The 11,589-nt window shown below is 52.9% G+C and overlaps 1 protein-coding gene across 1 annotated transcript; it reads left to right on the plus strand.

Moving 5' to 3' along the window:
* Positions 1-2,834: 2,834 nt before the first annotated feature.
* On the plus strand, positions 2,835-11,589 carry TNMD (tenomodulin). The gene is made up of 7 exons (XM_074148178.1): positions 2,835-2,882; positions 3,010-3,144; positions 6,499-6,639; positions 7,448-7,549; positions 9,425-9,578; positions 10,757-10,929; positions 11,380-11,589. Exons 1-7 carry the CDS (start codon positions 2,835-2,837, stop codon positions 11,587-11,589), a joined length of 963 nt encoding a protein of 320 aa, XP_074004279.1.

An 11,589-nucleotide genomic window follows, 5' to 3' on the forward strand; every position in this document is an offset into this window, starting at 1 on the left:
CTAATTCAGACGCCCGACTCCTGACGGAGTTACAGTGATTGCCATTAAAAAGCTTGACATTTACCTTACAACAGTAATAAAATAATAATGCCTAATTTGGTTTACGAGTGGTATTTGCAGTGTTTCCTGTGCCTGGAGTGGGGGATATTGTGAAGATCGCTGATCAATTATGTCTGCTTAGCGGCGCTGCTGTAATTCTTTCCTGTAATCATAACCGTCTCGCAGCAGAGCGGCTCCAAAGTTTTCCTTTGAAGCTGTGATTTTGACAGGAAAAGCAAATGTTTTCAGGTACTTCAGTTTCCAGTGAATGACAAAAGCTTCGGAGGTGAAACTTTCTGGTAGAGAAGTGGGGAAAGCCAAACCTGGTGTCTGCACAGATTTGCTGCATTTCGATTTCCAAAATCTTTCAGATGTTTTCAAAGGCCGCCTGTGATTGCTTTCCATTAAAAAGCGATTATTCTCCTCCGGATAACCTGCTGTCTTTCACTCGTCGATATAATTCCCTTCAGTTATCGGCTTCTTAAATATTAACACCACCCCGCCGGGTGTGTTTTGCATCCCTGAGGGATGGCTGTGGAGTGAAGGGGAGGGGAGCTGCCCCCGGGGTTGCCGCGGGGGGACAGAACCAAGGCAGCCCAGACCCCTTTGCAGGAAGTCGATACACACCAGGACACACACACGCACATACACAACACTGCACACACACACGTGCACAGCATTTTCCCCAATTTCGGCAGCTCCGCTTCCGTCCCGCTTGGATTTACCCCCAGTTTGCAGGCAGCAATGCCCCAAAACCCTCACCCTTTCTTTTTCTCCCATTTCTCACCCTGAGCAAAACTCAGCATTGGATTTTTCTTCTTTTCAGCGCAATTTTAATTAGTGCATGATGCGCTCTGGGTTTTTATGAGCTCAAACAGCTTGGAAAAAGAGTGCATGCCAGCTCCTCTACACCAGGGAGTCTCATCCTGTTCAGACTAGAAACTTCACGCTGGATTTCTGGAAGCCTTTCTTAAGAGGGGGTTCATTTCCATGAAGGAACGGTAGGATTTCAACAAATGGAAATTTTTGAACATCGAAGAAAAAAAAAAAAAAAAAAAGAATCCAGTCAGGAAATTCCTGGCTAGGCTGACTTTGGGGCAAGGCTGCACACAAAGGAGGTGGGGGTGCCAGAGCCCTCCCCGGGGAGAGGTCGGGCTCCGCACCACGTCGCTGAGGGTTGGCAGGGAGAGCACACACATCCATGTATATGTGTCCCGGTTTGAGTGACAGCACTGATTTCTCTCCTCATGCTTGGGAAAACTGCTCTTTTAGAAGACTCTAGTGTCTGAATTTGTGACAATATTTACTTTATAGCCAGCTCTGGTGTGTGGGTTTCAAGGTCTCGGTGTTTCTGAGCTCCCCAGGTGCGGGTATGAGGAGGAGAAGGAGACCCGGGCACTTGACCCAAGCTGCCAACAGGGTTGTTTCATAGAATCTCAGAATGGTTCGGGTTGGAAGGGACCTTAAAGACAATCTAGTTCCACCCCCCTGCCCTGGGCAGGGACACCTCCCACCAGACCAGGTTGCTCAAAGCCCCATCCAGCCTGGCCTTGAACCCCTCCAGGGACGGGGCAGCCACAGCTTCTCTGGGCAACCTGGGCCAGGGTCTCACCATCCTCACAGCAGAGAATATCTTCCTAATATCTAATCCAAACCTCCCCTCTTTCAGTTGAAAACCATTCCCCCTCATCCTATGGCTCCACTCCCTCAGGAAGAGATCCTTCCCAGCTTTCCTTGAGCCCTTTTAGGGACTGGAAGGCTGCTGTTTCATACCATGTATGTCAGACCCAATATAAATTAGAAAGTTCGCTGAGGAGTTCTGTCTCTCTCTCTCCCTTGATGGCTGCCATCCTGAGAACTCCTTGCCCTGGTGCTGGAGCTCTGATCCCTTCCCTTCCTCCTGAAGCCGCAGCGCTCGCAGTGTCCCACATCGGCTGGCCCTGCCGGGAGTGCTTCTGCTGGTGGAATGGGCTGGGGAGGGTCCTTGTGTATTTCATACCGGTATTGGGATCAATATTGGTTTTTTTAATATTATTAATGTTAATTATCTAGACTTATCCTGTTCAATCTGTTTATATTTCAACTCTCAGCTTTCCTTGTTTTTCCTGATTCCCCTTTTACGGGTGGGGAGGGGTCATCGGGTGAGAGAATAATTATCCAAATGACACTAAAACCTTGTGGGTTTCTTAAACGATAACTGCACTTGCACACACACGCATGCAAAAGCTCATGCACACATATGCACGTGCACACACGTACCCATGCATACACACACATGCACATGTATATGCACACCCACGCACATGCCTGCCCCCCTGCCGTCCCCCTGTCCCCCTGCCACGCAGACACCCCACCGCAGCTCCTGGGCCATCCCTGCTGCAGAATCCCCCCTGCACGCCCGAGCAGAGGGGAGCAGCCCCCCGAGAGCATCAGTACCCGCATCCCCGGAGCCCCTGGGAGAGCCTGGGAGCTCTCACACCGCCCAGGCACCCCCAGCCATCAGCGCAGGGGCAGAAGCGGAGGGCAGGAGCCGAGATTAAAGGAAAAAATGGATGTGACTGACGGACACCGTGCAGCGGAGCTTCCTGCGGGCTCATTTCCAATTCTCATGGGAATTTTTTTGCCCCCTGCAAAGAGCAAGGGCTGCGGGAGCACCCGGGGCTGGCAGCTGTGGGGAAAAAGCTGGCTGCCACCGTCAGGGGGGCGGCAGCGACCCAGCCCTCCCTTCCCCACAGCCCAGAGCCTCCGTAACTCCACCTCGGAGCGGGCTGGCGTCCTCGCACACAGCCGAGACCATGGGAGGGACGGCTCGGGAGAGCCCGGAGGACTGCCGCTTTCTGGACGTAAGTTGGTGGCTTGCTTTGCCACCCTGCAGCTTGACAGCATGACAAATGTCCGAGATGCATGTGTACCTGTCCCTCCTTGGACAATCATCCAACCTCTGCCTCTCCCTGTCCCCTCATTAATTAGGCAGAAGCATCCAAGAGGCGAAAGAAGACCTGCACCAGATACCAGATCTGCGGACTGCTCTTCAGCGTGCTGCTCATCTCTCTTATTCTGATTTTTTTTGGTGTCAAATATCTCTGGAGCCCAGCACCCAGAAAAGTAAGTAAAAACTCTCTGATCCAGTGTTTCTGAGTGCCACTTCCCCAGAGCGAGCTGTCCCCCCCCCTCCTCAACTCGCCAAAAGTTTTAACTACATCCCCAAACCCAGGCAACTTTACAAAATGCATTTTCTTAGACCACAAGTATTCATGAGACTTTTAAAAATCTTTGTATTATTCATAACTAGCTTTTACTTTATACAGGCTGGGGTTTTTTTCCCTCTGTCACCACATACTTTCCCTAACTGACAATTACAGGGGATGGGAGCTACGCCATGAAGAGTTAAAGTTACTCCCGTTTCACCGGCAGCAAATTTTATGACAAGTAAGAAAATATTTTCCATTTCATTTCAATTATCTTGCCAGAAACTGGTGGAAAAGTCATTATGCCACTGCATAAAGAGGGGAGAAAGCCAGGACGCAGCAGTGATTGATTGTCATGGATTATATTTCTTACTTTAATGTGTCTGCAATGTGAGGGGACGGTGAGATGGATTAGCTTTTGGAGGAGCTCCTGCTAACTGGATTGTGCTCGTTTATCCCCAGCTCCCCAGACGGACGCTGCCGTAAGTGCTGAGCGTGCCGGGGGTGGCATCTCTACCCATTCCGGCCAAGATCTTGGCAATTCTGCCCAAAACCTTTTTTTTTTTTTTTTTTTTGTCCCATACCCTGAGCAAATTGCTTAACCTCGAATCCAACCGTGCCTGGTGCTCCTCATCCTCCTCCCCTTTGAGTTGCCATGCTCATCCAGGAGGCCCCGCTTCGCACCTGGGTTTTGCCGACTCTCAAGAACGTCTCCAAAATTCCTGTGCGCAGCCAAGGTGGCCTCTTTCCCACGGTGGCATCTCCTCTCTTCTCCCTGCCCGCCCGGCCAGGCTGCCCTCCCACCGGGCAGAGGAAGCACCCCGCTCGCTGGAAACTTTGACTTCTTATCAGCAAATAGAAATAAATACCCCCAAAAAATAAAAGAAAAAGAAATAAAAGCCATATGTGCCTCCAGGCTCCTGCCAAGACAGTTATAAAGTCTCTACTGTTCCTCGAAAAACAGGGTGTGTGCCAGCGGCAGGGGGAAGAGGCTGTTAACCCCTGGAGGGGAGGTTTTCTCTGAGCCGGCGGTGCAGAGCCATTGCCGCAGCCTGGGAAAGGTTATCCAGAGCACCGGCCCTCGGCATCCTCACCAGTGGAAGATGGAGTCCTTTGGTATTTCTGAAAGCCCTTCACGATGCCTGATGGTGGGCAAGTGAAACACGAGGTCGCAGGAGAGCAGGAAAGCAAAGAAGTTCCTGCTCCACACCGATGGTCCAGATGTCTGGCATCACCGCATCCTTTGCAGCCGCGGGGCAGCAGTTTCTCCGACTGGCCCAGGATTCCTCCGGGAACAGCAGGATGGGGGAGGCTGGAAGTTCCTAACGCTCAAAAATATAAACCAGGGGGAATTAAACTCTTCAAAGAACAAAAAACCCTTCCAGGTCCCTTCATGCAACTGGAGAGTGGAAAAAAATCTTTAAAGAAGACTTCTTCCTCCGAGGGGTGGCCTTGGACATGGCACTGCCCTCTGCATGGCAGCATCCCCGCCGGCGAGCGAAGGAGATGAGTCAGCTAACGAGGGGCTCGTGGCGGCCTCGCAGGGGGGACGTATTTCAACGACTGGCGAGCGAGTGTCATTTTTTAGCCCCATAAAACATCTCGCAGCTCCCTGAGCAGTGCCAACCTCAAATGGGTTAGCTGGCCACTGCGCCGGCTGAAACAATTCTTCGTAAATGGAGAGGCACTCGAAGGTAAGGTGCCACCCGGGATCCTACCCTCCTAGAACTGATTTATGGCTCCGTGTGCATTTTGTCAGTCAAAACCAGCGGCCTTCCAGCCATTTTAGGCTTCAGACTATTTTTACCATACCATAAAATCCGTTGAGAGCCGTATATCTTTATAAAAGCCTCCTGCTGACTACGAGGAGATGCTCATGGCTGCCAAGGCTCACATCGCTCTTCTGAGCAGGGGCAAAGGTACCCGACAGTTCTGCGCCCAGGCTTCCTCTGGAGGCTGCAAAACAGGGGATGCTGATGCTGAAAACGTTGCTAAGAGGCTTTGAACCCCTTGATGGGGAGGGATGTGCAAGAACTAGGGGACTGTGAACAGGAGTTTAGGTTGGGACTGCAGGCAGAGCCCCTGCCCCTCACCCGGGTTTTGCTGCAGGGCGAGAGCGCTCCTTCCACGGCCGTGCTGGGCAACAAACAGAGCTTTCCCATCCCCCTGCCTCCATCACCCCCCTCCACCCTGTGGACCTGAGGGGTTTTGCACAAGCCCTTTTCTTCCGCATGACACCGTTTGATTTGGGGAAGGAGACTCTCCAAGGCTCGCCAGCTCTCGCCGCGCCAGCAGAATCATTCTTGTGCTTCAAATAGCATCTGCCACCACTCATCCTTGAAGGGTCAGGCATCCGCGGAGACTGGAGGGCTGCCGGGCTGGCTGAGCGTGGCGAGCACCTGCGAGGAGGAGAGGGCTGCTCCCCCCGGCTCCCCGCCGGGATGAGTGCCGCCGGGAAGCCGGCTGCTGCGCCCTGAAGCTCTTCAGCAGCCCTCGAGGAGGTCTTTGATCCACAGGCAATCCCTGATCCCCTCCAGGCAGAGAGAGGCTTTTACCTCTGCCTTTCCAGGAAAAACAGAAGGCACAGAGATGGTGCAAGTGAGCCAGGGATGCAGGAATGGAACAAGAAAGATGGGACACAGTGATGGAGCAAGTGACCTGGGAATACAGTGATGGAGCAAGAAAGCCAGGGATGCAGTGATGAAGCAAGAAAGATGGGGACACAGCGATGGAGCAAGAAAGATGGGGACACAGCGATGGAGCGAAAAGGACAGGGATGCAAAGATGGAGCAAAAAAGATGGGGACACAGTGATGGAGCAAGAAAGACAGAGTCATGGAACAAGTAAGACAGGGATGCGATGACAGAACAAGCAAGCCAGGGAGAGGGGAAAGCGAGGTCTCTTGAGCTCAGAAGTTCAGTCCAGCCTGGGACATAAACAGGCTCATGCCACAGAAAGCACCGGCAAAGGCTGAGACGTGGCAAAACTTCTGGTGCAAGTGTGGGATGAGCATCTTCTCCCAGGCTTGACCCATATGTCCCTCCACAGCCTGGCCCCATCCCGTCCCTCTTCCAAGCCCTGGAGCTGCCTCTCTTTGCACAATCCAGAAGACCGTCTTGGCTCAGAGCCGGGGCTGGAGAAGCAGCCAGCCCCATGGCAGGGTACCCAGCAGCAGGGATGAGGTGCCCAGCACCAGCCTGCTCACCCACCAGCCAGCGTGGGAAATCAGGTGGGGGTTGAGCCAACCCCTGTGCGGTTTTGGCCCTCACAGGTTTACGACATGGAGCACACATTCTTCAGCCACGGCGAGAAGAAGAAGATTGTGATGGAGATCGACCCGCTGGCCAGGACGGAGACCTTCAGGAGCGGGAACGGCAGTGAGGAAATCCTGGAGATCCATGACTTCAAAAACGTGAGTGGGGCAGGGTTTGTCCCCTGGAGCCCTCCTGCCATCTTGCAGAAGGACCAGTGGGATCCCTTAGGACACCATGGCGTTGCTCCAACCCTGAGGATGATCAGGGAGAGCAATGCCCAGATGCAGACTCTCTAGGGATGTTCTCAAAGGACAGGAGATGTGTATCTACATAAGCTTCCACCGGCATTTAATAGTGGCGTGGTTGAGTTCCAACAAAATACATCTTAAAAGCAAGACCTAGTTATTGGATTTACCCTTGCAAAAGGAACGCAATCATCATAAATCTATCCGAGCCCAGTACATTTGTCTGTCTGGAGAGCATTAAAACCTCATGACAATATTGTAGGCTCTCACTGAAACCTAATTAAAATTTGTAGGGAAATACCCTGTGCAGTGACATATGGCAAAATTTTCAGCTAATAGCCTAGCAGGAACTGGGGGCTGAATGTTCATATAAGCATAACGGTCAGATGCTATTCTGCATATTTTTATTTGTGATAACTAGAGCTTGTGGTAGTTATAAGGAGAAGGGGAGAGAAGTAAAAATTTTATGACTGTCTGCCTTAAAATATTTGTAAAAAGCCCAATTCTCCCAAACCATAAAATGCAATATCCCTTAGGGCAACCTATTAGTACATCTTAGCACTGCCCCTGAACAGAGTTTGCACAAAAACATCCACAGGAAGAACACGACTGAGCCCTCATCCAGCTATACCCTCCGTGTGAGGGGGTTATTTATCCTCCTGCTTTGCCCTGACTGCTGCCTTTTTTTTTTTTTTTTTGGTGTTTGTTTTTGATGCTGTAGGGAATAACTGGCATCTTCTTTGTGGGACTTCAGAAATGTTTCATCAAAACTCAGACTAAAGTCCTACCTGAGACGACAGAGGCCAAGATCCCTGAGCTTGAGGTAAGTGAATAAAGCAGGAGACCCCTCCGTCCCCGGTGAAACCCTCTCCTCTCCTCTCCTCTCCTCTCCTCTCCCTGGAGTTGGGAGTGCGGCCGCCGTTCCCACCGCCCTCCCATCTGCTCCAGCCTTCCCAGGGATGCTGCAATAAAGAAATAATGAGTTGTGATCGCTTCATAAAAAGATCTTATTTCAGAGGATTGCTTCTAAAAACAACAAGTGGAAAGAGACGGGATTAGAGAGCCGACAGACAAAAACCTCTCGGCACAATACCGGAGATCAAGGACAATAATCCTGTTGTAGTCGGAAGGTCGCAAGGCAGCTCAGGATTAGCAGGCACCAAAAAGTCAATCAAATTGTTTTTCCCCAAGAACTGAGCCCCGTGTTCTCCAGCAGAATGAGGCAGAAGTAATGAATTTAAAAGAGCAGCCGTGTTTAGGAAATGCGATTTGAGAGAGCGCTTGGCGTGCAGCCCTGGGAGGTGGGGAGCGACGGGCTGGGGCCCCCTCCCCGTCCTGCATGGATCCCCCTCCCACCCGTGTGCCTGGTTGCTTCTCGCACCCATTTCACTTCTCCCCTCCGCATCCTGCTGCAAGGAGTCACACGCTTTGGACGCTGCGAGGAAAAAGCATTTGACTCCATATTTCCACCCCTCTCTGACAGTGTAACCCCAGGGTGACGGCTCCATCCCTTGAAAGCAGTTGTCCCCCGTCCCCGAGCCCCCGGTGGTGGCACAGCCCTCCCACCTCCCCGTTTGCAAGACGCAGGGTGTTAGCAGATTGAGTCCCCCCCACAAGGAACCCGCTGCAGATAAAATGCCAGCAGGACACATGCTTGAAACGAAGCGTGGGCAGAAACATTTCCCTGAATCATGACCCAAATTCCCAGACACTGGTTCTTTGATTACGCCGTAAGAAGCTAATAGATCTTTTCGGCTACCCTCGTAAAAGGGATATGACTTCCCAGGCTTTAGCAGAACGTAGCCCCAGGTAGAGAGCTGGGATGTAAAACCCAATGAGATAAATGTAGATTTAAGATGTAGTCGTCTCTTCCCAGAGCCCATGTGCTGCTAGGCCCTGCAGGCAGCACCCCCCCACCCCCAGCCCCACGGCTTTCAGCAGAGACTCCGAAAACCACTCAGGTTGGGTCAGGTTGTGTTGGCGCTTGCCTAAGACTTCCCAAAGCCACCAGGAAAAACCGCTATAAAGGAGAAATACAGCTCCAGACGCCTTCTGGAGAGAAAAACGCCATTTGCCAGCTTGCTCTTACGGGCTACCACCACCAACACAGACAACGTTGCCTTGGCAGATAGCTCGGCGCAGACCCATCCAATAATCTTTATATATCTCCCTCCCTAAGCGCCTGCCAAAACACACCATGGACTAATGCAACAGCAGAGACATGTGGTATAAATTACAGAGCACGGCCGTGCAAAGAATTTCTGTGAGGAATAAATTAAAGCATTCGATCACAAAATCAGTAGCAGAAGGAGAGAGAAATTAAGTAGTAAGAGCAAAGCAGAGAGGAGATGTTTTAATCTTGGGTTTGAAATGAGCTGGGGCGCTCCAGAAGGCTCTTCCAGATGGTGGGGACTGCACAGGAGAAGGCTCTTGAAGCACGATGAACAGTGGAGGGGGGAGAGCGTGGGGTTGTTGGCTGAGAGCGGGCAGGAAAGATAAGGCTCATGATGGGTCTCCCTGTGTGAGGACCGGCAGGGTATTATGAACCCAGTGAGCACCACAAGCCAAGGCAGATGAAGTCCATCTGCTCTCTGGGAGGGGAGAGGTGCTTCTGGATAAGCTAAGGGGAGGAGAAGCAGCCAGGGGTGGGGAAGAGGGTGTCTTACCACCCCAGGGTGAAATCTCACTCTTGTTCCAGGGAGAAGAAATCACTACCACCTACTTTGAGCAGTCTGTGGTCTGGGTGCCCGGGGAAAAGCCCATTCAGAACAAGGAGTTCCTGAAGAGCTCCAAAATTTTTGACATCTGCAGAAACGTGACCATCTACTGGATCCACCCCACACCAATAGCAGGTACAAGGAGCCATCTCCTCCCCAAAGTGCTCATGAGCCCCCTCGCCGGGAGCGGCCCTGCCACCCACCCGTGTCCGCTCTGCCATTTGCCCCAGTGCAATGTGGTGGGAACCCATTTCCACAGCCCCGTTGTACATCAGCATAATGTTGGCCACGACTGCGAGAGAACATGGCCAATGTAATAGCAGGGGATGAAGTTTCTCTCTGCAAAGTGCTTGTCTCTGCTGGCTCCCCACCTCCCTGCGCTTTGCAGAGTGGCCACCCTCCTCGTAACAAGGTAAAAAAAAAACCAAAAAAAAAAACCCAAACCCCTTTGTACCTGCAAAGAAGACAGCACTGCTGGAAACTGGGACGCCTAAATTCTCATCGCCGCATGAACATCAGAGCGTGAGCAGACACCTGCATCTAAATCACACGACGGGGTTGCCACCTCCAGCTGCTCGCCACACAGCCCTCGCAGAGGTTGTGGCCTCTGAGATCCGCCGGTGTAATTACCCGCTCTCTCTAACCCACTTCTCTCCGAATGAGCTAGTTTAAAAACTCCTACCAAGAAAACTCCATCTGCTCAGCAGCCACAGAGCTGCAGAGGAACGTCCTGTCCCCCAAGGGGACCAGTCGGCTCACAGCCATCGGTGGTCCCAGGAGCAAGTGGGCATCAGAGGTCCCCAATATGGAGGGAGGGTTCTTTCTGACCCCTTCTGCTTTCTCGGTCTCTGCTGTTAATCCCAGCTGCAAAGAAAATTAATGTCACTGCAGGTATTACCTAAGCCACCAAGAGGTGCTGTAGCTGAGTATAATCTACCCCAAATCATGTTGCTTCGCTAGGTATCTACAAACTGCCCCTCCACAGCAGCAGAGCCTACCATGAGGATGGGCTTCCCTGCACCCGCAGACCTGTACAGGGGCTGCCAACACCACCCACGGGCACCCACCACCCGTGAGCATGTGGAGGGGATGGGCCGTGTCTTCTCCACCCTCTCCTCCTGACATATTGTCTCCTACAGCCCCTCTTTCAGGCTTAGTACGAGCAGGAGGCAATGGAGTAGAGATGGTTTGCTGGTGAGGCTTGTATGTCAGAGCACTTTCCTCCTCCTCTTGTACCATGGCACCAAATTTTGGTAGAGACATTAACACCTGCTCCCTGGTTGGTGACAGCAATGTTTGGGCTCTTCCCGTAGCTCCTGAGCCAGCTGACCTTGAAGGGGCAGAAGAAGAGGATCCTGAGCTGCTCATGGACAACCAGAGCTGGTTGGATGGAGGAAGCGAACACGAGGTGGAGAAGGATGTGCAGCCAGGGCCCAAACGCCGGGCACGACAGCTCACCGAGGAGGACCTGCCTGTCAACGACTACGTGAGTGCAGGGAATCACACCCTGGGGTGTCCTGACCATGGTCCCGGGGTATCCCGTCCATGGTCCCGGGGTATCCCGTCCATGCTCCTGGGGTGTCCTGTCCATGCTCCTGGGGTGTCCTGGTCACACTCCTGGGATGTCCTGGCCATGTTCCTAGGGTTACCTGCCCATGCTTCTGGGGTGTCCTGGCTGTGCTCCTTGGGGTGTTCTGTCCATGCTTCTGGAGTGCCCTGGTGATGTTCCTAGGGTGACCTGTCCATGCTCCTGGGGCATCCTGGCTGCCCTTTCAAGGTGTCCTGGACACACTGCTGGGATGCCCTTGCCATGATCCTATGGTGAACTGTCTATGCTCCTGGGGTGTCCTGGCTGCCCTCCCAAGGTGCCCTCTCTGTGTTCCTGGGGTGTCCCACACGTCCCCCTGGCTGTGCTGACGCTGGCTCTTCCCGGCAGTCGGAGAATGGGCTGGAGTTCCACCCCTTGTGGGACGAGCGAGGCTACTGCTGTGCCCAGTGCCGCCGCGCCAACCGCTACTGCCGGCGGGTCTGCGAGCCCCTCCTGGGCTACTACCCCTACCCCTACTGCTACCAGGGCGGGAGGGTCATCTGCCGCATCATCATGCCCTGCAACTGGTGGATCGCGCGGATGCTGGGCAGGGTGTAG

The sequence above is a fragment of the Numenius arquata genome, chromosome 5 (assembly GCF_964106895.1).
Source record: "Numenius arquata chromosome 5, bNumArq3.hap1.1, whole genome shotgun sequence".
Lineage (NCBI taxonomy): Eukaryota > Metazoa > Chordata > Aves > Charadriiformes > Scolopacidae > Numenius > Numenius arquata.

What these genes read in the sequence shown, in the direction of transcription:
- TNMD (XM_074148178.1), top strand. Translation starts at nt 2,835, where the DNA reads ATGGGAGGGACGGCTCGGGAGAGCCCGGAGGACTGCCGCTTTCTGGAC. An exon ending in GGAGCCCAGCACCCAGAAAA is followed by an intron (nt 3,145 to 6,498) that starts GTAAGTAAAAAC and finishes TGGCCCTCACAG; the next exon opens with GTTTACGACATGGAGCACAC. An exon ending in CCAAGATCCCTGAGCTTGAG is followed by an intron (nt 7,550 to 9,424) that starts GTAAGTGAATAA and finishes CTCTTGTTCCAG; the next exon opens with GGAGAAGAAATCACTACCAC.